The sequence below is a fragment of the Leishmania mexicana genome, chromosome 20 (assembly GCF_000234665.1).
Source record: "Leishmania mexicana MHOM/GT/2001/U1103 complete genome, chromosome 20".
In the NCBI taxonomy this organism is placed as follows: domain Eukaryota; phylum Euglenozoa; class Kinetoplastea; order Trypanosomatida; family Trypanosomatidae; genus Leishmania; species Leishmania mexicana.
In genome coordinates, this window is record NC_018324.1 from 1,390,442 (window position 1) to 1,417,941 (window position 27,500).

The window sequence follows — 27,500 nt, forward strand, 5'->3', positions numbered from 1 at the left end:
TAAATCAGTTCACCGCACAGGAAGATGTCAGAAAAAGGAAGGAAAGTGGTACTTCGTGAGAAAGTGAAAAAATCCCAGTCGCTGTAAATACGTTTGATCCTCAGGTCTTAGCATAAACCAGCATTTATGATTTAACAGGATATGTAAATCTCATAGTACCGCTTATAAAAACTATGATGATCACGTTCTGCATTCTAGTAATGCACCTTCGCGGGGAGTTTTGCTTCAATAGAGTTTTGGATCTACACGCGATACAAATGTGTTATACGCCCCACGCCAGAGCTTCCATGAATGTGTATAGCTTTGCGTCTACAATCGCGCGCTGGCCCTTTTCCGCGTATCGTTTGACCACATCTGAAAGTGCATTTAACGCGCTCTTGGGTTCAGAAATAGGAATCATGAGAACCTCAATGTCTTCCCCATCATCCAGGCGTTGTTTTGGTTTCTGATTTTCTGCGCGCTCGCCGTCAACGTCAAGACGCACCAAAACGCAACATGAGTCAGTGAGGCCAGGCTCCGTGGAGAGAGGCGGTGAAATAGACACGATGCCAGCTTCATCTACAACAAAGCCAGTTTCCTCGTGCATCTCACGAATGGCAGCTTGACCAGCGTTTTCGTTCTCGTCCACCAAACCGGCTGGAAACTCCAAGCAAACTGAGTCCACTGGTGGTCGATACTGTGCAACAACAACAATGAACCTCTCGCTGCTTCTCCGTACCACGGCACAGATTTCGACGGCGTCAACCGGGATTGGTGCCGGGGAGCGTTCAAAGGCACTCACAGGCGTGGATCGGGTGGTCCTCTGCACCATTTCCCACTTATTTCCTGGATGCGCACCATCGCCACTGGCGGTGTATGAGAGAGCACAAAGTCGTGTGAATTTCAGCCCACTGACGACCTCGAGTCCCGTTCTGACATAGGTATGCTTCATGGTCTGTGTTGCTCTCAAAACAGAAAGGACCTGAAGCTGGATATGGAACTGTGAAGGTGCTTTAAAGCGTTGAGGTCTAAGACTCTTGTGAGGAGGGGGAAACGGAGGTGAGGAGACCGTCAGAAGTGCACCGGGTGGGTGAAGAGGAAAGCTTATCAATGTCATTGGCAATTCTGCTGGAGGAAAAAGAGAAACCAGGAGCTCAAGCAGCTTGTCGGGCTCTTTATCCCCGCGCTCTACCGTCGCTCAGGTACTCTGCGTTGGAAAACACACAAGAGATATGTGTGTCCACTGCTTGGAGGAGTGAATTTGCAGCATCGGCTTCTGACTTGTTGGTACGCCCCCCCCCCTTCCCTTCACCACTATGCGAAGCTCTTTCGTACTCGACAAGAACTATCTCTTGCAGGTGCTCATAAGGCATTCCAGCGTGTGCAGCCACTTCTCGAAGCGCCTCTGTCCGCTCCGGAAACACTTGATCAGGCAGTTTTTCTGAATATATCAGAAACGCCTTCAGTGTAATAAACGTGACGTAGGGGTGAAACTGAGTTTTTGCCCCAACACCATAAAGAGGACGTGTACATGCGCCGTCGAGTTGATCATTGCAAGGAAACTAAAAAGCTCAAGCCCTGTCAAAAAGGGGTATTTCGCGTCCTTTTTTGTATCACTGTGTTCTGGGACGCGTGTTTTCAGCGGCGGAGAGGAAATCCGTTTTGCACATTGCCGGGCCTTTTGCATCTCTGTGAAGGAACGCATAGTCGTGCTCGTTTGCGCTCAAAGGCAATCTCCACCCTCTGTTTGTCTCACCTCTTCTTCGTTCATATTATTGATGATTACATTGGCAACACTTTCGTTTTTTTTTTGCTCCTCTGCGCATCATCAGAAACAAAGAAATCTCGTCTGTGTAATGAAGGCAACGTCGGGTCGAGCCCCCCTTCTTCGGATGCTTGACGACTGTCAAGTCTTGAGTTTTCAGCGCAGGTGGCATCTCATTAAAGGTGACAGAAAACAAAATGAAGAACTGAAAAAGGTTGAATTCGCACCCACCTTTGAGCATGACCAAATCGTCAAAGGCGCTGAAAGTGGCCCCTCCGCCGGCAGCTCGACAACTGGCGATGAGCCAACGGAGCCACTGTCGGAAGGTCTGACGAACACGATGGGGGAAACACCGTATCGGGTCAGTTGGTATGACTTTCAAACTGTGAGTCCTGCGAAACGGTTTACTTACTGGGTATACCGTCGCTTGCGTGATCTGCCACCTGAGTGGCAGGAGTACTATCGCAGAATGGTGTATCAAGAAATTAGCGCTAGCCGGTACGTGAACCAAACGTGGGATTGCTTTATGATGGTTGTTGATGGGTATCGAAAAGCGAAATGGGTACTTCGAAAGTACGGTGTGAAGGTCGACGAGAGCCTTATACCGAGACCATACAACAATTTCTGGGAAGAAACCACACACGAGGAGCGTGTCTGGGCCCACCGGCGGTCTCATCAAATGAAAGAGCTACAGGCGCTGCAGCGCGACGATGACGAAGCAGTCTTCGGAGCGAGCATGATGAATCGGAACGAAGTTTCTTATACGTCAATCAAAAACCTTCAGACTGGAATGCAAGGTGGAACGCCTCTTCACGCTCACGACCTACCTGCGCCAAAAGAATCAGAATTGAGAATGTCGCGTCAGGATGAGGAAATGAGTAGTGCTCTCATGTCGAGCATCGAAGATGACAAGCTGTGGAACCCAGTGCTGCGATCTCGATTGCACACACAGCGTCAGCGAGCAGAGGCGGAACTTTACGGCTTTGAAGATGAAGATGATGACGAAGCTGCTGCTGAAATTCAGCGAAAGTGAGCACAATGGGCTTATCCTTTTCTCCTAAGTCAATGTGTATTTTCTTTTGCTTCTTGCAACGCAGAAAGGAAAAAAGGAACGTTTATCCAGCAACAGGCACCGCAGCCTGTGATGCTGCGCGACTTCATGAGGTGGTAAAAAAGAACAAGTAATAATGCTTTTTGGCTGATCTAGTGCAGCGCTTGCACATGCCGAGATGGCGGGTAAAAGCTCGACCCTCTTTACGATTTCAAAAAAAAAAATGCAGCGTTTCCGTCTCTTCTCCTTCCTCTTGCGGTTGCTGGCGCTTTTTGTATGCAGAACAAAACCACACACTTTCAGCCATATCAACAAAGGCCATCCCGTTTGCACCTTTTTTTTCTTGCGGAAAATGGCAGACCTTCTTTCTCTTCAACAAATTACTGAGCTTAAAGAAGCCTTTTCCGCATTTGACGTTGATTGTGATGGTAGCATTACTGTGGATGATTTGGAGCAAGTGTTCAGTTCCATTGGTCACAAAGTGTCCAAGAAAAGGCTGCAGTCGATTTTATGTGAAGCTGACCTAGACTCCAACGGGGTGATCGACTTCCCGGAGTTTCTCACGCTTGTCGCCACTAAGCTGAACGACCCGGAGGAAAAGGAGCTTGAAATGCGTCGTGCGTTTCGCATGTACGACCTAGGAAACACCGGATTCATCACTGTGTCCAATCTGCGCTTTGTGATGGGGCGCCTTGGCTGTTTCCTGACATCACAACAGGCATTCGACATGATTAGTGAGGCGGATGCGGATGGCGACGGAAAGCTCAGCTTTGACGATTTTCGTCGTGTGATGACTGAGGGATGGGGCGCAACGCCTTGACTCAACCTGGAAAACATGTATCATTATTTTTACCCCTTTCAGTTTATCTTTGCATGTTCTTGAACGTGAAAACTTTTGTGCTGGGCCTGTTTGGAGAGAGCACCTCTCGTTCATCTTTCCCCCCTTTGTGACATGTGTTATTATTATTGTCCTTACTCTTTCTTTTGTTGCTTGAAGCAGAGTAAAACGGGGGAAAGAAACATCGGGTATCTACTAGTGGTGACGTATATCAGTTATGTCTTTCTGAGAGGCCTTGAAAGCTGCAATTTTCTTGGACGCGTTCATGAGCACTTGTATACGCTATACTTTGCATTTGCGAGCTTTTCCATCTTGAGCTGCATTCACGTTGTGGGCACCTGTGTGTGTGCACGCCGGCTCTTTGAGAAGGCGATGGTGCCGCTCTCTGTACATAAAATCGGCACTCTTTCTCTTATCCGCTTTTTGCTTCCCGCAATCACTCCTTCACAGGTTCGAAGTACGCATTCGCGCCACACTCTCATTTTTGCCTATTTCGCGATGCGAAACATACATGAAGCCACTGTATTGCAGTTTAGGTTAAGTGGAAGAGATGAGCTGCGCCTCAGCGAGAACACCCATCGAAAAATATGATATACACGATGCTTTCCTGGCCCTGAGTGTCCTGAGGAAGCTACCAGAGTACACGAGGGAGCTGGAAGAGAGCTCTTCAGAGATGTTGTACCGAATCATTTATAGATCGATTTACGCCGCCCGATGGTACTACCGCCGCTACTCCCGGTATAGGGAATTCGTTCATTTACTCAGCACATATACGGAGTGTATTGCTGTGAAATCATTCAACCCTGCACACCGAGTCGCGGAACTACTTGCAGCGCACACTTCACAACTTCATACTCCGCAGCTATGGCAGCGGCTGCCGCTTCCCCTTGTCGCTTCTCTTCTTCTTGCCGTGATTTTCTGCATTGCGACGGTGATACTTATCAGTATTGGAGAAGATTGCTGTCGAAAAGGGGATGTTGCTGCGCTGATACTGAGCTGTGTGAGTGTCGTGTGCCTATGTGCCCTGTTTCCACTCATTTATGCATCCCTAAAGTGGCGCGGATACAGAGGACCGGAGCGGTTTGTGGACTGGATGGTGCGAATGGCCTGTGACAACGCTCAAAACCAAAATTCTTACTACAACCCACTGTCGGACCGAATTGAACTCACCGAGCAAGCGATAGTCGAGGACACAGATGCGTTCCTTGTTGAAACCGACACTGCCCATCGTAACCGAAGTGCTATCGCGATGCTCTTAACAGAGGCCACCGAAGACGAGGGGAGTGTTGTCTTGCGGAGCAGAGGCCTTCCTCCTGCTATGATCGGACTGAACCCCATCTATAGACATATGATAATTATCATGACGGACTTTGATGGGAAGGTCGTAATGTGGAGCGATGGCGCGGCTACTTGCTTCGGCTTCAGTGCGCGAGACGTCGAGGGGAACAATATAAATTCTCTTCTCTATGGCGAACGATCGGTGGAGCTCTACGCAACAATGACTGAAGCTGCAGTGAAAAACTTGGACCTCTCAGAAAAGGTCCTCACCATGGCACATATGAGTTTGGGCACACTCTCTATCAGCGCAACAGTGGTTGTCAGCCGAGAGGCCAAATCGAATCGGTCCGTGGGGTTCACTCTCATCGGGTCTGTACGCTCCGATGAGCTGTCGCAGACGCAGACGGTGCTGCACTCTTTTTTTGTGACAGAACTGTCGCAGCTGTCTGTCAAGGACAGCCAATTTCGACAAATTGTGGACTGCTTGCGGTGGAAAAACCTGCGCGACCTCTCCGCGCTGGCGAGGGACTGGAGAAGCGCGCACATTCGGCAGCTGCTGTCCGAGGTCATCAAAGGGAGGCAGCGCTACGTGAGCGTCGAGGTCGATCCAAAGGTAACCGAATTGCCGCCTATTCTCTGCGACACGGCGGGCGTTACTGCTGTGCTGAATCGCACTTTTGAGCTGTTCTGCGAAAAAATCAGCGTTCGCGTTGAGCAGAAACGCACGACCAGTGCGGTGTACCAGCTCATTGTAGTTTACCGTCATGACATGTCTGGGCTCAACCGAAATACCTTGATGGGCATCACCCGATCTGCAAATGACCTTGGTGGCATTGTAGTCGACTCCCCCGGCACACTAAAGCTGTTGCTGCCCTTCATGGTGAAGGATGAGGTAATTCAAGCCTTGAAGCCTCAAGGCGCCGCTGCACAAAAGCCAATCGGACACGACCCCCTCATTGTGCTGCTCTTGGAGAAGAACGCTGTGCACCGTCACAACATATCTGCCTCCATCTGGAGCTGCGGCCATTCTCTGCGGCTGATTGAGAACGTTCGAAAGGCTTTGCAAGCCATCGAAGGATCGACCGACCTCGGTTGCGCTATTGTCGACGTCGACGTGAAAGGCTTTGACCGCGTGATCGAGGCACTGCTGGCGAAGCACATCTACATAATCGAAACCTCTGAGGCGCTAGACGGCGGTGCAAAACGCGGTGATGCCCTTCTGAAGAAGCCGATTTCGAATGAGGCGCTCCATAAGGAGTTAGAGAGGGCCACCTACAAGTGCGAGGAGGCGAAGCGTGCCGGTGTGGAGCTGCTGAAGCGGCGAGAGGTGTTCGGAAAGGTGCGCAACAGTCCATGGACACAGGGCCGTCTGCTCGGGCGTGGTGGGTGCGCTGCCGTATACGAGGCGACTTCCACCCTGACGGGCGGAAAAATGGCTGTCAAGATAATCCGCGTTTCTGGCAACTTTGAAGAGCGCATCGACGAGTTTATGAATGAGATTGGGATTCTGTGTCAGTTGACACATCCGAACATCATTCATTACTTTTACTGCGAGCGAACCGAGACAACCCTCAACCTCTTCATGGCGATGGCTGACCAGGGTACGGTGGCCGACCTTATCAAGCGCTGCCCACAACTGCCCGAGAACCACGTCGCCACCATCATGAAGCAACTTCTGCAAGCGGTCAACTACTTGCACGAGTGTGGCATTATCCACCGCGACATTAAACCAGGCAACATGCTCATTTCGCAAGGGCAGCTGAAGCTGTCTGACTTTGGCACAGCCACCACGAACGTTCGAGAGGGCACGGTTGGCACCATCAGCTACATGGCCCCAGAGGTCGTTGACGGGAAGCCGAGCGGTAAGGAAAGCGATATCTGGTCGATCGGCTGCGTCGTCTGCGAGTGTTTGCAGATCAAGCGTTCTGGTGATGGCTTGCTTGGCTATGGCGCACCAGAAGAGTACCCAAGTGATGTATCCGCTCAGGCGATCGACTTCATCAAGGCCTGCATGCAGAGAAATCCGTCAGAGCGCGCAACAACTGGCACGCTGCTGCTGCACGACTTCATTGTACATCTCGACCAAGAGGTGTCACAGCTGGCTGAGGTACTAGCCGAGACGTCGCCAAACGACGAGGGGGCAAAGCCACCTAAAGCCCGCAGCAGTTTCAGTGACTCCACCGTCATCAGCTGGTCCTTCGACTAGTCTCTGCATTCTCATTTTTCGTACTATTCTTGTTATGCTGCTTTTCTTCCGATGAGCGGAAGTTTGTTGTACTGCTCCCCCTCCCCCTTTTCTTTTTCACTGCCGAGGCGTCTGTTGCGATTGGCTTCCAGGAGCGTGATGCACACACATCTGCGCCCAGAGACACCCATCTGCAGCGGCTTTTGAATCGGCAACGACGTCAACAAAGAGAGAAAAAAACAGCGTTCTGCTATGCAGCCTCGCAAAGGTGTCTGAGAAAAAAATGTAACGCTCCTGAACACACACTTATTTGCCCCAGGTGCTTCCCCCCTCTCTGGAAATCGCCGGTAGGAGGCGTCCCCTTCATGGAACACGGTCTGTTCTGAATGTCATGGTGCCGCCCCTTCGCTTCATCTCTCTCACGGAGCTGCAGCAGCGAACTTCACGGGTGCTGTCGAATCGACTCTCACGAGCGTTTCCGTTTTCCACAACACACAGCAACCAATGAGATGGTTCTCCGCCTCTAACGCACACCACCACCGCCTCCCCACCGACTTGGTGTTCTCTCCCCTTTTTTCTTCCCTCGCTCTCGTGTCTTTTTCTTTCTGGTGGGCCCTGTGCAGTCCTCGATCCTTTTCCGTGTTACAGACCACCCCCCTCCCCCACTTCTTCCCGCTCGCACCACACACCTGACTTCATTCGCACGGTCATACTATAGATCCTTCTCTGTTGCAGAATGGTGGTGGGGCAATCAGGGTCAACAGCACAAGGGAGTTCGCCGAGGCTCTCCACGTCGCTGCAGGAGGCTTTCCTGCGCTACGATCCCAAAGAACGTCGGTGCAGTGCCAATGGACCAGCGGTAGAGGAAGCACGTCCGATGCTGGGGAGCCGATACTTCAACATGGACCACCTCGCCCTGTGGAAGCCGTCGTTGCTCGCGTCTCTGGGCGAAACATGCCGTCGCGCCGTTTACGTGAACGAGTATCATGCACTTCTGTGTAGTCGGCGACTGGTTCTGGTGAATAACAAAGGCCGGTACATCGTCTTCCCCCCTTTTTGCGACACTCTGAAGGACGCTTACGTGGAGAGGGTATCCAAGACGTGCACGCTAGTGCTTGCAGCCGTTGCATCTGGCGTTCACGTGGCCCTTGTTCGGGACTCTGACAGCCGGAAAGCTGATACGCTCCAGAGCACCTTTTGCCCTACCGCGTCTGCCGTCGCCTGCATTCACCACTTTGGTAAGAACTTCTACGGCTTGTGCTGTGAGAACTGCAGCGTGGAGGGGTTGGCAATCACGCTGGACAACACGGACTCGCTGCACCCTGAGCTGCATGCGAATGTGTTGCCCAGTCGATACGGCTGGGTCCAGGCAGCGTACGACTACCTGTCCCCGAAGAGGTATGTGCACAGCCTCTTCGACCGGCATAGGGGGTATCTCCTGATGCTCTCCAACCGTAATGTGTCGCTGTGGATGTACAGCGACGAAACTGATCTGCAGCTCGAGTGCTCTGCCGCGCTTCCCCAGGAGGCGGTTGTAGCGATTGTGCCCCCGTTGCAGGATGAGTATGGAGAGACGCAGGTGGCTGTCCTCATCACCAGCAGCGGCGGCCGTGTACCGGTGCATTTGCGCACCACGGCAGGCAAGCGCGGAACCTTGCGGTCGCTCTCCGTGGGTGAGTTGCGTGGTCTCCCTAGTGGAGTGACGAACACGGTGATCTCACTGGCATGCGCGTGCGATTCGTCGCTGCTTTTGGCGGACCAGCTCACCTCGTCTCTGCTTCTCGTGACTCGTTGCGAGCCGTTTTGTGAGGCACCTGTCAGTTCCACGACGCACGTTGTCACACAGCACTTCCTAGGCAAGCCTATCTGCGGCGTCGGGGTCGAGAGGAGCGTGTGCGATGGCGGCAGCTTTCTCACCTTTGTTGTGTACTGCGGGGACTCGATGATTGTGCGTCTGGGCCGCATGCCCCGTGGCCAACTCCTGCAGCGACAATTCGCGGCCTCCGTCACGAGTGGGATTGATGCGGTCAGCAAGCTCGAGCCGCAGGCGCGGGTGGTCCTTCTCCTTGACGCGGTACTAAGCGGCCTCCCAATCTCGTACCTGTCACAGTCCCTCGAACCCCTTCTCCGCCCGTGGACGGTGACAGTGTGCGGGGTGCGCCTGTCAGATGGCGCTCGTGGCATCATCCAACATACAATGCGGGGCTTGAGTGAGCTGTCGCGTTTGTGCTTGTCGTTTCACTACTGGCGACTGACGGAGGAGCTGGCGCAGTCGAGGTCTAGACTGGAGAAGAGTAGCACCATTCTTACCGAGGTGCTGAACCGTGGCGGCTGGCTGGATTGCCCCACGCGGCAGAGACTGGAGTGGGACGATGACGTTCTGGTGCGCGCAGACGGCAAGCTGACGGACATCAGCGCTGTGGACGCCCAGGCAGAGGTTCTGCAGCTGCTGCTGTCATCTGCGAAGCACGCTACAACGATCGCGTGGCTTTACGACTTGCTCCTGCAGACCGGCACCACCTATCGATTTCCTGGTCGACTGGAGGACCTACTATGGAGGAGCGACCCGGTAGCGGTGCAAGTGTCGCTGTGCATGGATCTACTGGCAAGGCACAACAAGGACATCACGGACAAGCTCCTGCAGAAGGAGCACGTGCTGCCGCAGCGCTGCCGCCTCGCCGCGACCCTCCTGTCACTGGTGTTGGACAAGGCGCTCGAGCCTGTCATGACATATACACGACGGCACATCCTCGACATTGTGCAGTATGATCTTCTCTCGTACACGACGGACCTCCTCGAGTCAAGCTTCCCCACCTCGCAGCCCCGCATCCGCCTCCTGGTCTACCGCTACCCGCACGATCACAGCGTCTCATCCGACATTTTGTCGATGGTCGAGACCATTTCTTCAACTGGCGATCTTTACCACACACTGGTGACCATTCTTGGCGACGCGGCGTGCGACAGCGAGCTGAGCTCCGTCCTGCTCGACTGGATGGAGTGCCACACCCTCGCTGACCATCGGATTTTGACGTTCGCGAATGTTGTCGTGGACATGGGACTCTGCGTCGACCCGGCGCACACCTTGACGGGGCGTTTCTTTTCGTCGATCAAGCAGCAGGCGAACGGAAACGTGCAGCAGGCGGCGCTGCGGTTTGCCGATCTGGCGCGCAGCAATCTGTCTGTACCCCTCGACGGACGACTTCTCGCCATAGAGCACGCCATCACTGCCGTGCCGTCGGACGACAATCGACTGATTCAGTTCCTGTTGCTGCTGCAGCAGCAGCTGGCCAGTCTCATCGCCGAGCACTTGGCCGTCGGCAAGGATCTCGTTTTTGCGCGCGGCACCGTGGAGGCGGATCTGGGGGCGCTGCGGGAACACTACGTCAATGAGAACTCTCTCTTCGAACTGGCTGGACGCTACAAAGTGCTGGGCGGGTGCAGCATCCAGCTTGACTTGCTGAAGATCCACTCAGACTCTCCCGAGCTGCTGATTGCCAATGCGCTGACCGGTGTGCTGACGTTCCTCAAGGCTGTGGGGCTGTCTGCGCCACAGGCTGTGCAGCGTGTTCTGCGGGAGTACCTCGGCACATTTCAGGCCCCATTGCCCCTCTTCCCGTTTGTTGAGTTTCTTGCCTTTGATGGCCAATCTCCAGCCCTGGCCATGGACGAGCTGGAGAAGGTCGGCGTGCCGCTGCCCACGATTTTTGACACCTTCATGAGCTTGCTGGATGGGCACCGCAATCCGCTTTTTCAGATTGGTGACACGGTGCTGGCGCTGGGGCAGCTGGTGCCGAAGATCAGCCCTACTGTTCAGCACATCTGCGCAGCACACTTGCTAGAGTGCAGCCGGAGCATGCTAGCAGGAGAGCAGCGCGCCATTGCGTTGACGGAGGAGGATGTGCACACCATCAAACACATCGGAGACGACATGCGGAAGCTATCGCAGGGGAGCCAGACAGCATTCTGACGGCATACACGCCTCCAACCCCACTCCAAACTTCTTTTTTGTTGGCTGCTCCCGCTCGTCAGTTTTCTTTCTTTTCTGTGGGGTTTGCCCATAGCAAGGAGACGCACCACCTTCACGGGAGGCGGTCACTCCTCATTGCCACCCCTCCCCATTTCGGTGTTGTCTAATCCCCGCCACCTGCCAGAGGCCCGGGGAATCTAATACAGAATGAAAAGAAGCGGAATCGCAGCTGTGCCTTTTACCGACCGCCGTCATTCGTCAACGGCGAAGCGCTTCTGTCAGTCTCCCTCCTCTTCCACAGAAGCACAACTGACTTTGGCGAACAGTGCCGCCTCTCTCTCCTTTACATGCGAGCTTCTCGTGCAGAGGAGCCACGTTTGCGGGAGGAGTTTAGATGCCTCTTATCATGATACACTGGTTGGGTTTGTGTGAGTGTGTCGCAGAGGCCTTCTTACTCAACGCCCTCTATCCCTTCCCTTTCCTCTCTTGTGCCTCCACTTTCTGAATATCTTTCTCGCTTCCTTCACCCCGTGCTCACTCATGCCACAACCTGCCACCGTTTCCTCCCCACTCGGTGACGCCCTCTTTCCCATCCCTCCCCCTCCCCCTTTCCTGCCTCAACGTATGCCGTCACGTATCCGCAGCGTACCCTACGTTTTCTTTTTGTTTTGTTCTTTGTCTCTCCTCCCTCTGTCTCCACTTTCCCTCCTTTTCCATCGTCCCTTTTTTTGTTTCTTGGAAAACAGCCCTTGGTATCACCGACTTCAGAGGGAAGAGGGCCCGACCTTTTACCTTCCGTCATCTCTCACTTCGCCTTTGCGTTTTACGTCACTCTTTGTGTTGTGGTTGCCAGCTCACACGACTTCATACGCTGTCTGACGCAGACACGTACACGCAGGCCTCCTCCCCTCCTTGTCTTGACCGCATCGCACTTCAGTGCGGTTGCCATCATAGGCCCTTCCTAACCCACCCACGCCCGCTTTTCCACAGACCCCTGCTACCAACCTCAAAGGAAAACCCAACGACGACAAAAAAAAACGTACTAATCTGAATCGCACCACCCTCGTAAGATGCGGTGGGCACAACCACACATTCCGTTACGTCATTACTACTGATTTTTTCTTTTTCTTTTTTCGCCTGCCCTCGTTTTTCTCTGAAAGGTGCCGCCACTGTTCCCACCACTCGGCCTTCTTGCACTCTTTGCGCCTCATTTCTTTCCTCCGGCTTGACGGAATCGCGCTTGCGCGCCGTGTTTTGCCGATCGCCGCTATATACACAAGTGCGCACATATACGCGCACTTCAACCTCTTCACTCAAAGGCAGAAAGGGAGTGCGTCGCGCGGGGAACGCGTTGGATGGCTGGCAACCCTGCTTTTACTTCCTCTCTCCACCAATGCTCCGTCTCTGCCTTGCACTGCGCTCTGCTAGCGTGCAGCGGAAGCCGCACCTTTTCCGTATCGACCTGACTTCGAAACACACCCCAGGTCACCTCTACCTTGCTGATCGCGCCGTCAAGTCTACTGCTGCGGACCCATGCTTTGTGTGCCTCGACAACGCCATGGCATGTCAGACAGCGGATTCGAACGCTGCGGTCGTGCTGCGCAGCTGCATGACAAAGGGCCGGGAACTCTTCCAGTACGGGCGGATGCGCTTTCAAGGCATGAGTGCTGCCCTCGTGTTTCGTCACAACCACCTCGTCTTCCAAGGCATCGGCGATGCTTCCGTGCAGGCTCTTGAAATGTCGTTGCAGCACAAGGACATTTTTGCGCTACTGGGCGGCATTAGTCCGCAGGAGAACATACCGGAGTGGGCGCGCGCTGTCGAGAAGGCCATCGCCGAGGGTGACGTGGAGTACGTTGCGGAGGAGATGCTGCTGCAGCTGCGGTGCGCCACGGACGGCTGCACTTCAATTGTGGCAAAGATATCCAAATTCTCAGCAGGTCTGCCGGAGCCGCCGAGCTATTCCCATGCCCTGTAGGGAGACGGCACAGAAGAGAACCGAGAAGGCGTTGTTTTGAGAGTTTTGTTTGTGTTTTGTATTAGCTCTTTTCTCTCGTGCGAAAAAAAGGACGCAAGGAGGAGGAAGCCGAACACGATATCAGGAGGAGCCAGCGGCTACGCAAAGGAAATGGCGGATCTTCATTATCTCAACGTGGCGCAGGTGTGCTCGCCGCATGTCATTTTCGACCCCTGTACGTTACGTAGGTAAACCTACACAAGGGCAAAATAGAGGCGTCCCGTCACGAACCTGTGCGAGCCTGACTGTGTGGAGGCCAGACTGAGGTCACAACCTCCCTCCCCACCACACGCATACGCGCATATTCTCCGATTTACGCCTGTTTGCCGAGGCCCAGTCACACACATGCACACTTGAGTAGCTCAAAGCCGCACTTTCATTGATAGCAACACCGCCAGCACACACACACACACACGAAGTGATGAACAATAAACACTATTCCTTTCTCTCCTCTTTTTCTATCTGTGGGTGTCCGTGTATCACAGAGAGAACTTTTTTCTCTCTTCGTTCGCATGTTTTTTTTCCCTTTTTCCGTCGCCTGGTTTGTTGTTTTGTGCGGTTCTTTTGCCGTTGTCTCACTTTCCTCCCCCTTCTCGTTTTGCGTTTCATTCGTGGTCAGCAACCACGCGCTCTGTTCTTGCGACTCTCCTTGCTTTACGTTTGTTTCTTGTGTAAACCTACTACATGTGTGTGTGTGTGTGTGGATGTGTGTGCTCCGCTGTCGTGTGGAGCCTTCTTTCTTTTTCTCATTGGGCGGTGGCGGTGATTCGCTCTCTCTCTCTTTTCTGTATGCTTGTATCTCTCTTTGTTTCGCTCCTTTTGGCTCTTGTTCTCCCGCATGTTCTTCGTCTCACGCTGCCATTCCTGTTCTCTTTCACCCTCCTTTTTTCTGGTTTCTTCGCCCTCTCTCTCTTTACTTTTCACTGCCCGTCTGGCTACCCCATCTCTCTCTCCCCCGTCTGTTAACTGCTTTACTGCCTCTCCCCCTCCCTCGTTCCCGTCTTTTGTTTCTTTTCGCCCCACACCCACAATGCTTACCCCTCGGTCAACTTCGCCATTCCGTCTCAGAATGTGTGTCACCTCAGTCGAGAGAGAATGTGTGTGTGCTTGTGTGTCCGTGTATTTGTTGGCTTGCTCCTGCCTTCTCTCTTCTTACTGTGTTGGTGCACGCCGTATTCATGTATGCCTGAATGTAGCTATGGCACACCCATCTCTCTATCCTTTTATCAATGCACTTCCTTTGGCATGGATTAGCGAAGTATCCTCCCTTCCGTGATGTTGCCTTGTTTTCCCTCTTGCCCTGCCGCCACCCATTTGTGTACCTTTTGCGCATATATGTATATCTCTATGTATTTTCTATCCATGTAGCGCCTCATCATGCGGCGATTGTTCAGTGCTCCGGTACCGGCGAAACGGAAAACAAAAAAATGACAGTTATAAGCGCAATGATCGAAAAGGAAGTTGAAACAAAGACGCGTCTTTTTGTTCTGGCTCCCCCTCTCCCTTTTTTGTGCAAGTAGTGCATGTCGGGGAGGAGTTCCAAGTGGGGACGGACGAGAGAGCGCAAGCAACCAAACAAACACCACGTGCTAGTGAAGGTGTGGTTGAATGGGCGTGTGATCGCACAAGGGGGAAAAAAGGCGTGAAAGAATCGGCTGCGCAGGAGACTCCCCCCGAAACAAAAAAAGGACGCGAACAAAAATGAAAGACAGATGCAGGCAAGATAAAGAGTAATGCACTGGCACGTCAATCAGCCACACCCAGATAGCATTAAGCAAATGTGTGAGGAAAGTGGAGGAGGTCGTCGACAGTACTGAAGAAACAGAAAACAGGAAAAGCACCGGACACCTGTACACCACTGTCTCGGCGCCTACTCTTCTCTAGAGCGTTTTTTTTTTCTGTGTCGCCAACCTCTTCGCCCTCCCTCCTTTCCGCTTCCCTCCCCCCGTTTTTCCGTCTGAAGATGTCTCTCTCTGTCTGCGTGACGATGTGCTTACATGTTTGTTCGGGGTGTCACTCTGCGTTCATGCTCCAGGTTTGTGTGCCTTTGGAGACATATATATGGATTCGTGTGGTTTGGCTGTGCTCTGTTGGGCGAACAACGGCAGCGGAAGCTCCCCCTCCCCTCCCCCAACAAAAGGAAAGACAATAGGAAAACGAAAGACGAATGAAGTGAATAAAACGCGAAAAGAAAAACGAATGGGTGAGGGGAGAAGGTCAGAAAAAAAAAGCACACGGACAGAGCGCATGAAACTCTTCTTGATTTTTTTTTCTGCGTGTGTGCTGTGCTGGTATCACGCGGTTTGACAGTGAATCATCGATGTTGTCTCGGGTGTGCGCTTTTTCTTGGTTAACTTTTCTGCCATCTTTCCAGCAGTATCTTTCCCTTCCTCCGTCTCTTCTTTGTTTCCGTTGGAGCCATGTCCTCCGTCCGCCTTCTTGCGCCTCCGTCTGTTTTTCTCAGGGCTCGATTTGTCTTCTCTCCATCTCTCCCTTTTTCCTTTATTTTTTCCCTATTTTATTTTAATATGCCTTTTCGTTCTCGTTTTCGTTTTTTTTTTTCGCGTGTGTGTGTATGTGTGTGTGTATCTTTGTGTCGTTGGATTGATTAACGTTTCTGTTGCTCAGCTCGCACTGGCTAATGAGCGATTTCGCATAGCAGAGACCGAGCAGAAAGGGAGCAGCACGAGGCACAAGATACAAATCAAGCGTTTGGGTTGCGTGAAAGGCAAAAAAAAACTAAAGAAAAGAAATGTGAGGAGGAGAAAAGGAAGTGCATCAGAGAGGTGACTGTCTTTTTTTTTTTGAAGTGTCGTGCTTTCTCGTGTATCTGCCGATGCACTGATCAAGGTGAAGAAGGCACGCAAAAAAAAGAATAGTAGTGGCTCTCTTCTTGAATGCTCTCTCTCACCCTGCGTGTCTCTCATGTGCATATGCTCCTTTACGTGTGCTAACTCTGTCGTGATTTCGTTTCGCCTTCGCCTGCTTTTCTTCTCATTTTTCACCCGCGCTCTTTCGAACCTCACTGTATATCTGCGTGTCCCGGTCTGTGCATATGTATGTGTAGTCGTTGAGGTGGTATCTTGCAGGCGGAGAGGAGATAGTCTCTGGGGAATGGAAAGCTTGGCCTGAAGGTATAGGCGAAACGATGCTGGGAGTTCGCCCCCCTCGCCCATTCGCCGCTTCATCGTCCTTTTCTTCCACCATCTTCCTGTACGTCTGCGTGTATGCTTCGCTGTGCGTGCTTCTACCTCGTTTTCTTCTTGAGCATTGCTCATGGGGGGTGAGGAGGCGGCGGCGCTTTCTTTTTCTTCCTTCCTCTTTGTGAAGCCGCCCTTCTCACAGCGACAGAAGTAAACCTCCACCTTTTTTTCCTTAGATGATTGTACTCCACATTACACTGCAATGCGCAGAATCACCTACACGGCCCCCAATATGTGGGCGAACGGTACTTATTGGCGTGCTGTCACACGCGCCATCTGCAGACAGCAAGGCAGCTCTGTTTTCGGCGTCGGGTTTTGTCCCTCTATCTTTTAATGTTGTGGCGGCCCGTTTTTCACGAAGAGATGGCCTGCCGCCAGAAGTAAAGAGGGTCAACAAGGCGTGCGACAAACCAGCGCCCATCACGCGCCTATGTGTGCGTAGGTGTGTTTCGTGTCAGCGTGCGTTTAGGATCTTTTGTAGCCAATCAATACGTGCTCTTTCGTCACATGCTTTCCACCCCTCCTCCCCAACTCTCATCATCATTTCCCTCCCTTCATCTCTCTTTCTCGTGTTTAAGTGAAGTCCCCTTTTGCTTTGCTTTGCTTTGTTTGGTTTGTTTTGTGCGCCTTCTTCTCAGACTACGCTTTTGCGTGAGCTGAAAAACAACAACAGAAAAGGCACGGAAAAAAAACGAAAAAGAGTCGCTGTGCCTTCCTGCCCTCCCCATCTCATCTATCTCGCCTCTCACTCTCCCTCACTCTACTTTTTTTGGTGGGGGAGGAGGTGTGTGTGTATGATGCTGTACTTTGGGACTACACGCGCACATATACACGCTAACAGACGCACGAACACAGCCTTCAGCTCCTGTGTCTTGCCGTTTTCTTTTTTCCCCATTTTTATTTCTATTATTACTCTCCTTTCTGTGTGTCCTTGTGTTCCATACAGAGCGTACGTAGGAATGCCCACCAGGCGTGTTGCAAGGCATCCCAATACATCCGTGAACGTCACAGTGCACCTACCTGTCGCTCTTTTTTTCTTTCTCTTGGTCTGCCTCTCTTTTGACGACATGCGAAACAACGAAAAAAAGAAGGAAAAGCGATGCGGCTACTTCAATAAGTATGCTGGGCGCACCGTCTGCGTTGATAGTGCCGCGCAACACGCGCGGCGCGCGAATCTGCTCCACTATCTTCTTTTTTCCTGTGTTTCTCTGCCTTTCGATTCGGATGTTTCTCGTTTCTGTATTTCTCTCGTCTGCTGTCTTGCTTCTCATGGTTGCTCTTGCCGTGCTAGCGTGTCAGCGGGCCTCTCTGCTTCCCTTCTGCCACCTCTCCTTCTTCCAGCTAACCGTATCTTCTCAACAGTCATTCCAGCTGTCGTTCACTATCCACCCCAGTGCGAGTACAGACGACGTGCAAAAAAAAACAGCAACAAGGGGAACGGTTGTGTGTGACCCGTGCAGCATCACCCGGAGAATACGATGACGAAGGGCAAGGAAGACGAACGAGAGGCAGAAAAAGAGAAGATATATATAAAATAAAGAGGTAGCGCCTGCGCACGTATGTGCGCTCATGGTTATACCACCTTCAATGAACTGAGCACTGTCACCTGCACCTACTCGCAGGCGCACACTAGGACTCATAGGAAAACGAAAGGGGGTGAAGGACAGTGTATCTCGAGCTCTGTGCGGACTCACATGCCTGATTTGCACACACAGCTACAGATTACACTGAGCCATCTGCCAGAAGAGGAAAAGCCCCACACCTCAGCATGCTTACCTTTTTTTTTCCAATATGTTCTTGCTTTCTTCTGCCATACACGTGTGTGTGTGCCTCTTCTTTAGTTCAACTTTTTTTTTCTTGTTCAATGTTGCTCTCTTCTCTGTTTGCTTCTGTGTTTCCACTGGATGAGCCTTAATTTGGCAAGGAGGCCCGTGAGCACAGTTGTACCAATCTGGAGTACGGTGCACCAAATGTGTTTCTCTGCGTGTGTTTGTGTGTGTGCGCGCGCTTTTTTTTCTATTTACACCGCTGTGTAATTTGTGTACTTGTTTCCACCTCGTTTTTGTGCAACCTCTTGCCCCTTTCCTTTGCTTCCACTCTCCTCCTCTCCTCTCCTCTCCTTCCCTCTCCTTCCCAACGCAACCTCGCCCTTTTTTCCCGGACCTTCCGTCTTTCTCCGTGCGGAGAGGGGAAGGGAGGAGTTGGTAGAGGTGTGACGAGGCTTGTGCAAGGGGAGGGGAGGGAGGGGAAGTCAAAGGTAAGGGAGCGTTGCAGGCAGACAGACAGGCTGCTTGATAGACAGGTGAGAGACAGAGGCTCGACGAAAAGAACACAGAAGCAGCCCCAAGAGAGGTAGGTGGTATCTCTTGTCTCTTCCCTCACTCTCACCGTCATGTCTCACCTCTTCCCTCCACCGCGTCATATAACGCTGACCGGAGACGTTTCCACGTCTTCTTCCTCCCTCCCGCACTACTCCACGCTTTGCCCCGTTCTCCGGCTCCTCCCCTTACATCGCCCTTCTCAGTCCAAGCTCTGCATTCAGTTGCTGCTGGTCAGCCAAAGAATAACACAAGCAGGCACCACTGTCTCTCATGTGGTACAGCGTGTGCGCGTGTGCTTGCGTATGTGGGGGGGGAGCGGAAGATGGAGAGAGAGGGGAGAGGGGAGAGGGGGGAGGGAATGCAAAGCCGCCGCCATTTTTCTTCGTTTCCCTTTGCGTTTTCGACCTATGACTTTCTGCCCCCTCCCCCTCCCTCCCTCCTCCTCCCTTCCCTCATCTCGCCCTCCACTACTCCCTTCTCATCTTCTTACGGTTTATCGTCTCCCGTGTTTACTGGACGTGCGTCTACGAGCGTACGCAATATGCATGTGAGGGACATGTGCGTAGGGCGTGCGTGTTGCGTGTCTTTCCAGAGTGGGCCGTTCGCGACTTCTACCAGGATAAGAGAACGAATTCAATGGCCCGCAGATGCGGAGGCCTCAGCAAGCAACGGAAGCGAAGAGACGACGACGATGCGGGGGAGAGGGAGAAAAGAAGGAAGTTTTTTTTGAAAAACAGCAGCAGCAGCAGCAGCAGAAACCGCAGCGCGTTCAACACGTGATCACTGACATGACTAAAAAACGATGAATTTATATATGTGAACGTGTTTCACTGCAGATGCTTGTATACGTTGTGGATGCCCCTGTGCCAGCTGCTCTCTGCTGCTGTTGTCTCTGTTGTCGGTCTCTCTCCCTCTCTTGCTTGCTCTAACTCTCTCTTGGTTTCCTTCTCCTCACAATCGACGCCAACTGACCTTCGTGTTGCTCATTTTAGCTGCGGCTCACTCTCACACACACACACACACACATACCCACACAGAGTTTCTCCCACACTTCCAGCATTGCTTGCGCTTTCCGCCTTCCTTTTGGTTGATGAGGTTCTTTTGTCGGTTGGCGAGTTCGTTTGGTCGTTTTTTGTTTCTTGTTCTTTGCTCTGTTTCACAAGCACTGCTTCTTTTTTTTTTGTGTGTGTGTATGGTGCCGGCTGCTTTCCTCCAGTGCATCTCTGTCTGTCTCCGTCTCTGTGTACCGTACGACATCTTCGTACATGATATATATCTATATCTATATATCTATATCCATGGAACTTAATAGCGTTCCGTTGTCCTCTTCCTTTTTGTTTATTTTTTTTTTGCACTGCCTTAGTGTCGGCTCCTCCTTTGTTTTGTTTTTCCAACGGCGGATATCTGCGAATATTTTCTGTACCAACCGACGAAGGGAGAGAGAGAGGGACCGGCCGAAAAAGACGCGCGCGTGCATACACAGGCTTGTGCGTTCCGCGTGGATGCGCGTGGCGTCTCCCTCCCTTTTGCGCTGTCTCGCTCTACGACACCGTTCCTTCCTCTGTCTGCGTCTCTCCACCACTTTCTTCTCTCTTGTTGTGTACGGATTCGTATTTGCATGGGCAGACCCGCAGACAGACAACCGTGAAAAGAAAAGGGGATGCGAAGGAACGAACAAGGTGAGGCGTACGCCTGCGTGTGCGAGGTCCTCACAACAGTAACAAAATCAAGCCAAAGAATGCGTTGCCCCTCCTACAGCACTGCGACACACGGACTGCGTCAGGCGCACACCATTGCTCGATCTTTCTTTGCGTAGAGATAAAGAACGAAGGAGATTGCTGCAAGCTCCTCTTCCATCTTTCGCGTTCCAGTTCACTAGCACGAAACCCACACACACCCAATCTTTGCCTCTCTCCCTTGGTCTTTATGCTCGTGCTCCTTGTCCGCTTTCTTCATGCGCGACGAACCACTCTCTTTCGTTTTCGATCACCGCTGTCTTGGCCGGCATGTTCTTGCTTAGCGCCAACCAGGCCGTTGCACGCAGGCCGGCTCACGAACATCCTTGGCTCGCACCTCCGCAGGGTTCACCGGCTTCGCTTTTTCGCAGCCACCCGTACACACAGTTCCACACAGATACATGCACACAAACACACAGCCGCAGACATCCCCTCCAATTCCTGTGTTTAACGACGAACAAGGGACAGTGCTGGGCTAGCTGGAATTCCGATGCCGCCAAAGAAACGTTCCTCGCGCCGTCTCACGCTGAACGCCGGTGAAGAGTACACCCTTATCGGGGATGGCGCCGTGCAAATAACACTCCAGTCCGGTCTGCTGGATGTGGCCGGGGTGATGCTGGACGCAAACCGCCCCTATACCTTTTACCTGCACACGGATCGACAGACCATCACGCTCTTCACGCTGGAGGGAGCGGCGTGTATGCTGTCGAGTGACAACAGAGTAGACACCCAGCGAGGTGTGGCACGGGCGGGCAAGCTGGTGCAGATGACGCGGCGCACTATTCTCGCGGCGAAGCGCACAAAGGTGCTCGTCATTGGTCGCTCCCGCAGTGGCAAGACGCTCGCAGCACATACTCTGTGCAACCTGCTCATGCGCTACGGCAATGACAAGAAGAGCGTGTTCTTGATGGACTTGAATGCGGAGTCGAACTGCCTATTCGCCCCAGGGTGCGTGTCTTGCATCCAGGTCTCCGAGGCTCCTCTTTGGCCGGGGCTGACGGCGAGCCCGAAGCTTCTGCCGCTTTCCCTCTACACCGGCGCCGCCGTTCGCCCGTCTGCGAGCAACGTGAACTCGCTTCTGCACTACTACGACCAGCTGCATGAAACAGTCATGGGCTACATTCAGGAACTAAGCGGGGCGGCGGCCGCCGCCCAGCAGCAGTCGCCGTCGCCGTATGCGCCGTCCCTTAACGAGACTCAATCGCACGTCGTCGTCGATGCCCCTGCGCCGCTGGCAGACCTGCAGGAGGGTGTTTGGTACAAGAAGCTCATTGAAGTACTCTGTCCGTCGCACGTGGTGATCGTCAGCAGCCGCGAGGACGGCGAGGAGAGGTGGTCCACCTTTCTGCAGGAGGATGTGCAGCGGGTGCTGCCAGATTGTGAGTTTCTCTTCACCGACCCAGTTGCCCACCTGTGTGAGCGTTCGTCGAGTCGTGAGTTGTTGAGGGAGTACTTCACCGGCACCCCGTTCTATTCCCTGGGCTGCTCTAAAGTGGTGGTGCCGCTCAAATCACTGACGTTTGTGGAGGAGGCGGGGGAGGGCTTAGCGCCTGGCAGCGCTGACGGTGTCCTTATGCGTGTGGTGCACCCCGACGCGTCGTTCCAAGCTCTCGTCTGTGCTCTTTCCCACGCGGAGCTTCTCGAGGAGGCGCCGTTGGCCCCGATCGCTGGCCTGGTGACGATTGTGTACGTCGATGAGAAGAACGAGGAGGTGGCAATGCTAATCCCGGCCGCAGAGGAGCCGCTGCTGCGACGCTTGATCATTGTGCCGCAGTCTCGCTACCGCGACACGTTGAGGATGACGAATGCGCAAGTGACGACAATGGAGGAGTACGTGGCAGTCTAAGTTTAGGCTGCTGCTGCTGCTGGCAGTGGTGGTGGCGGCGCGGAGACCGATGGCGTAGCACGTGTACTTTTGCCTTTAGTGAACATCATCTGTCGCTATTTCTGTCCGTGCCACCTTACGCGTGTATATGCGTGCGTGCGTGGGCGTATACGCCAGATAGGCGCGCGCCTCCTCCTGCGCGACGGCGGTGTCTTCTGGCCAACTCCTTTCTTCCCTTCGGCGCGACACAGTTGACTTGTGTGGGTGAGGGATAGCAGAGCAGGGGAGGAGCAGAGAGAGAAAGAAAATACGATGTGCAAACGTGTGCTTCGGAGAGACGATAAACCGCGCGCGCCTGGTGGGTGTGTCGGACCCCGGCCATTCTTTTTCTTTTTTTTCTGTTGTTCCTCCGTGGCCTCGACGTGAGCCAAGTGAGAGGACATGCGCGGCCCTCCAGTCGCCGTTTAACACAAGAAGCAAAACAACACAGAAAGATAAAAGCACGCACAAACAGAGAACCACGCATACACAAACACGCGTACGTGCGGGCAAGGTGATGCCCCATACGGCGTGGAGATTGGCAGGGGAGGGCTCTTTCTGGCGTTGCCGACCCCAGACAACGAAAGGAGAACTGAAGGATGTGTGTATGTGTGGCTTCTGTGTCGCGACGATGCACTTGGCCACAAAAGCCAAGGCGACTAAAGAACTCATCCTATGCGCAAAACGGAATCACAGGCCTCATCTCTGACTCTCTCCCTCTTGTGTCACCTGACTTACATCATTCGCCCCCTGCGCCTCTGCCGTTTGTCTCTCTCCTCCATGACGTAGAAGTCCGTGCATTCACGGACAACCATACCGGTACGTACACGCAAGCACGCAAGGGAGAGGGACCCGTGCTCCTAGCCGTTGAGCTTTTGTGGGACCTTTTCCACCACCAACACCGCTCCCGTCTTGGCTTGCTGCGTCTCTGTCGAGGTGTTACCCTTCCTGCACCGTCGCCTGCTTTTCGTTCTCTCCTCGCTGTCGCTGCATTGTAGTGCAGGTGGCGGTGCGCCACGATGCGAGCCAGCGTGCGCGTGCGCGACACGCACAAGATTGGATGGCGCACGCGGGCAAAGCGTGCTGTGGAGCGCGCCATCCACAAGTATGTCCCCGACCCGCGCGACAACCCGCTCACAGAGCTGCCAATGAACTCAGAGGCTTACTCGAAGACGCATCAGCAGCAGGAGGGTAGCGTGCGCATCGGCATCCGCCCTGGACAGTCGATCGAAGATTACATGGCGGAGCGTGACCGGAAGTGGCTCGATCAGCAGCGCCTCATTTTCGAGCAGCGCGTCAAGGAGGACCACCTTCCGACTACCAAAGATGGCCTTCCATTCGTCGGTGCAGGTTCGCGAGAGCACTACATGAACATCGACTCGGCGAACAAGCTTGTGCACACCCCTGAGCCGAAAGACTACGAGATAGACGAGGAAACGGTGCTGCTGCGGCGCCAACTACAGGTGGAGAATGAGGCCGAGTATCGCAAGTTCGTGGCGGAAGCAAAGCGATCCGACATCGCCGCACAAGAGACGCGCAAGCGGCGTCTCCCGCACCCAAGTGACCCAAACTACGACCCCTTCAAGCTGACGCCGGGGTACCGTCCGCAGGATAGCACGGCGCTGGCGCAATGGCTGAAGCGCCAGCGGGAGTCTGGCAAGTCGGCAAGCGGCCTCTCGCTGCAGACGAAGGAGGGCCAGGAGCGTTTCTACAACGAGGAAAAGATGGCGACACAGTACAACGCGAACCCGTTCGCCAATCGCATCGAGACGCCGCGCGGCATGTCGACGATGCGCGTTACTGCGTACTCCCCCGACAGCGTCTTCATCAACGACAGGGAGGTGATCGGGTCGTGCATCGTGACGGAGAAAGGGTACTACCACTGGAATGTGGGCAGTTTTGAGGAGGTGAATGAGCGGACTCTCGCGGTGCTGCTTCACATGTACCCGGTGCCGGATGTGGTGTTCCTCGGCACTGGCCGAAACCTGCACTTCATCGACGAGGATCTGCGCATCGCCTTTCAGAAACGCGGCACGGTGATTCACTGCTTGACCACTCCCCAAGCATGTGGTCATTTTGGCGTCCAGCTCTCCGTGTCACGCCGCTCCGCCCTGGCGATCATCAACCCTATCCCGACCAACGGCTACGGGGTGGAGTGCTTTGGCGACTTTGTGGAGAACGACATGTTCTCCTTGTCCGACACCCAGCTCGGCATTTCACCGATGCGCCAGTTTTCGCCGTCCCTCTTCCGGCAGAACAAGGTCGCGGAGAAGTACAGGGCAACCCAGGGCACCGGTATTGGCCCACAATATCACCAGCTAAGCGACGGTCGTCTTGTGCGTCCTGGAACGAGCCACACAAAGCTGCTGCCGATGCTTGAGCCGGGCGAGACGGTGGACTGGGAGAAGCTCCCGTCTTACTACCATTGGTACCCGAAGGAGGAGCTGCACGACTACATCGAGAACACGACGTGGCGCGAAATCAAGGGCAGGCCGACCGGCGAGCCGCTGGAGAAGCGCCTCAGAAAGGCGATATCCGGCGGCACCTTCGAGAAGGACGAGACCCCGGAGCCAGACCTCATGCCGTGGAACTCGGCCACGATACCGATCACCAAGTTTCCACACGAGCGCAACGACGACGAAATCGTCGTCGTGGACCCCAAGACAGGCCGCATCATCGGGATGGAGCGCGAAACATACGAGCGCTGGAAGCGCATGATGGAGGAGCGCCGCGCGGGCTTGCCCGAGAGCGACCCGGTCGAGTACGATCAGGAGCGCTACGTTACCAACAAGGACGGTGTCGTCTTCGACCTCTCCAAGATGAAGTACCGGCCTATCTTCGAGGGACGCTGGAACGCGCGCCGGCAACAGAGTACCGGGCGCACGAACCCAATCATGACATAGGCGCTGGAAATGGTTTGTGGCTGCAAGCGGTGAGAAGAGGGAGATGGAAACTCACGAGGAGGGGGAGGGGGACGGACAATGGTGGTGCCTAAGTGCTCATTTATGTCTTTTCCAAGAGCCAGTGCTCTTCTCCCTGGATCTTCTCTATCTTTTCTCACTCGCGCCTGCAGCGCTGCCCGATCTGTTGCTCGTGTGCGTACGTATCTCGTTCTCTGTGTGCGTGTGCTCTTCCTCGTGTCTCTCCAGCTTTCAGTTTCTTAATTCTTGCTCGCCTCCACGCACGCACGCTGGACAAGGCCAGATGGCGAAGTCGGGTATCTGCTACTGCTTTTTCCTTCTTCCTGCTCGGAGACCGAATGCGGTGCGGAATCGATGGGGACGGTACGGCAGGAGGCAATGATGGACGTATGGTCAGTGCGCGGAGCGCGGGTGGCGGTGGGGGCGGTTTTGTGTGCTTTGTGCATCGCTTCTGTTCACATTGAAGCTCGCCGACGCACTTGCGAGAACGGAAGAGGTGACACATCACGAAAAAGGGAAGGCGAGGGGGGCGGCGAAACGCCACCAGTGGGGTGGGTGGCTAGGTGGGGAAAGGGCTTGCGGCAGCAGTAGATTTGTCAAGCGCGCAGTGCTCGGGTGTTTGATGTGCGTTCGCATCCCGGCGCTTGTGTGATTCTCTGCCTTGTGATGAGCCGCGTCCCGTTCATGTTGGCCGATTGCGCGTTGCGCACATCCGTGGCCGTCGAGGGACGTCTTCTCTGCTCGCTGAGACACACCCGAAAGGGACCGTTCCACGTTCGTACATTCACTTCGAACTAGAACTCGGTACATTTTCTTTCTTCCCCCGTTTCTGCTCACCTTTCTCGTGTGCTTCTCCCCCCTCGTTCTCTCGTGCGTATTTTCTTTTTATTCCCCGTGTATGGGATTTGTGTCAGACGGTAACGGCAGAGTTTTGCACACCCGTCCTTCTCTGAAAGGGAGCTGCGGACGCTCACCACTGAGTCGACGCTGTGCGCCCGTTGTATTGGCTTTGAATCAGCTTCTACACGAACGCACGCGTACAAGACTTCGGACGGACATGGGGAGGCCATGCTTGTCATTGAAGGAACGAATGGCCCACTCTTTAGCGTAGCTAAGTCGGCGGCCGCCATCGCGTACTTGTCGACGCACTACCCTCAGTGCAAAAAGCGCGGCTCTGGGTGGCAGCTGAGCGTCGAAGAAGTCAGCCTGCTTCAATCCCAGCTGCGGCGGACCGACGGCGTGCATTTTGCGTCTGCGGACACAAAGGAGCAGTTTGAGGTACTCCGCAAGAGATACGCACGAGACTGTGTCGTGTACGCCGCTCTCACCATAGACCACGGCTACAGGCTCCGCCATGGAAGCCAGTTTGGCGCCAACTACATCGGCTACCAGGATGTGGGGACGCACGGCGAGTGCCTGTTGTTCACTGGGCCGCTCGCTGAGCTTGAACAAGTGCGGGCCGTGCGCATCGCGCGAAGTGTGGGGAAGCGGGCGATGTTGGTGACCCTGCAAGAGGGCGACAGCGGCTGCTCACCCACCGTTACTGTGACGGACCTCATGGCTGATTCTTTCACCGACCTCCGACGTCCGCACAAGTCATGCCGAAACGAGTAGGGGCGGCGCGTGGGGACTGCGCGACGCACTGGAGCGTATGTGTCGATGTCTAGCATTCACTCAACTCCTCCCCCTCCCCCCGCACAAACACATACACTCGGTGTATGTCCTAATGCATCTTCCTAGCAGCCAATATGCGGGACTTTTCGAACCCATTTGTTCTCTGCTAATCCGCTCTGTGTTTGCTTGTGTCGTGGTGGTGGAGGGATCCTCGGTGCCTTTTCCCCTCGAGATGCCGCGAATTGTTGCCTGCTATGCAACGAAACATGACACCTTTTTCGTCTTGTGGGCGTGGTGCTCCTGTGCTGCGCGTCGGTAGCGGACGGACTGGAGATGATAGCGGCGAGAGAGACAAGGGCTGTGGTGCACTACTCGTGCTACTCTTCCTTAGCCTAGCGCACTCAAGGGCAACACACAACATGCACAGCGTGGCCATGCTCACAGCGTTTTGGGCGGTGACTAAGCAACACGGCCTGAACTCTTGAATGTGGACGGCATCGTGGCGGTATTGGAGCCCCCCAGCCGTGGTGCACTCTGCGCTCACGCCTCTCGCCGCACTCCCCCTTTGTGCGTTTACAAGGAATGCACCCGTACCCTGCTCCAGCCTCTCTCTCTGTCACCTCTCACCACTCTCCTCCTGCCCGCCTGCCTCACCCCTTTTTCTGCCTCGCCTGACTTTTTATGGTTTCGTTTTGGTCGTCTGGGCGGGGTGCTTCCACCCCTGCCCGCTCGCTGTCCCGCTCACCTCCACTCCTCCCCTT

General features: G+C 54.0%; 9 protein-coding genes across 9 annotated transcripts; 8 read left to right on the plus strand and 1 right to left on the minus strand.

The window, feature by feature from the left end:
* Positions 1-262: 262 nt before the first annotated feature.
* LMXM_36_3660 (nudix hydrolase-like protein) lies at positions 263-1,096 on the minus strand (the record flags this gene model as incomplete). Its single annotated transcript, XM_003874672.1, has 1 exon — positions 263-1,096. One exon carries the CDS (start codon positions 1,094-1,096, stop codon positions 263-265), a length of 834 nt encoding a protein of 277 aa, XP_003874721.1.
* Positions 1,097-1,757: 661 nt separating this feature from the next.
* On the plus strand, positions 1,758-2,777 carry LMXM_36_3670 (conserved hypothetical protein; the record flags this gene model as incomplete). Its single annotated transcript, XM_003874673.1, has 1 exon — positions 1,758-2,777. One exon carries the CDS (start codon positions 1,758-1,760, stop codon positions 2,775-2,777), a length of 1,020 nt encoding a protein of 339 aa, XP_003874722.1.
* Positions 2,778-2,973: 196 nt separating this feature from the next.
* Positions 2,974-3,615, plus strand: LMXM_36_3675 (putative calmodulin; the record flags this gene model as incomplete). The annotated part of the gene is made up of 1 exon (XM_003874674.1): positions 2,974-3,615. One exon carries the CDS (start codon positions 2,974-2,976, stop codon positions 3,613-3,615), a length of 642 nt encoding a protein of 213 aa, XP_003874723.1.
* A 568-nt stretch (positions 3,616-4,183) lies between these two features.
* LMXM_36_3680 (mitogen activated kinase-like protein) lies at positions 4,184-7,117 on the plus strand (the record flags this gene model as incomplete). The annotated part of the gene is made up of 1 exon (XM_003874675.1): positions 4,184-7,117. One exon carries the CDS (start codon positions 4,184-4,186, stop codon positions 7,115-7,117), a length of 2,934 nt encoding a protein of 977 aa, XP_003874724.1.
* A 715-nt stretch (positions 7,118-7,832) lies between these two features.
* On the plus strand, positions 7,833-11,063 carry LMXM_36_3690 (conserved hypothetical protein; the record flags this gene model as incomplete). The annotated part of the gene is made up of 1 exon (XM_003874676.1): positions 7,833-11,063. One exon carries the CDS (start codon positions 7,833-7,835, stop codon positions 11,061-11,063), a length of 3,231 nt encoding a protein of 1,076 aa, XP_003874725.1.
* A 1,393-nt stretch (positions 11,064-12,456) lies between these two features.
* LMXM_36_3700 (conserved hypothetical protein) lies at positions 12,457-13,041 on the plus strand (the record flags this gene model as incomplete). The annotated part of the gene is made up of 1 exon (XM_003874677.1): positions 12,457-13,041. The coding sequence occupies one exon, from the start codon at positions 12,457-12,459 to the stop codon at positions 13,039-13,041; it is 585 nt and encodes a 194-aa protein (XP_003874726.1).
* Positions 13,042-20,830: 7,789 nt separating this feature from the next.
* On the plus strand, positions 20,831-22,186 carry LMXM_36_3710 (conserved hypothetical protein; the record flags this gene model as incomplete). The annotated part of the gene is made up of 1 exon (XM_003874678.1): positions 20,831-22,186. The coding sequence occupies one exon, from the start codon at positions 20,831-20,833 to the stop codon at positions 22,184-22,186; it is 1,356 nt and encodes a 451-aa protein (XP_003874727.1).
* A 1,037-nt stretch (positions 22,187-23,223) lies between these two features.
* On the plus strand, positions 23,224-25,107 carry LMXM_36_3720 (conserved hypothetical protein; the record flags this gene model as incomplete). Its single annotated transcript, XM_003874679.1, has 1 exon — positions 23,224-25,107. The coding sequence occupies one exon, from the start codon at positions 23,224-23,226 to the stop codon at positions 25,105-25,107; it is 1,884 nt and encodes a 627-aa protein (XP_003874728.1).
* Positions 25,108-26,193: 1,086 nt separating this feature from the next.
* LMXM_36_3730 (conserved hypothetical protein) lies at positions 26,194-26,739 on the plus strand (the record flags this gene model as incomplete). The annotated part of the gene is made up of 1 exon (XM_003874680.1): positions 26,194-26,739. The coding sequence occupies one exon, from the start codon at positions 26,194-26,196 to the stop codon at positions 26,737-26,739; it is 546 nt and encodes a 181-aa protein (XP_003874729.1).
* Between the last annotated feature and the right edge of the window lie 761 nt (positions 26,740-27,500).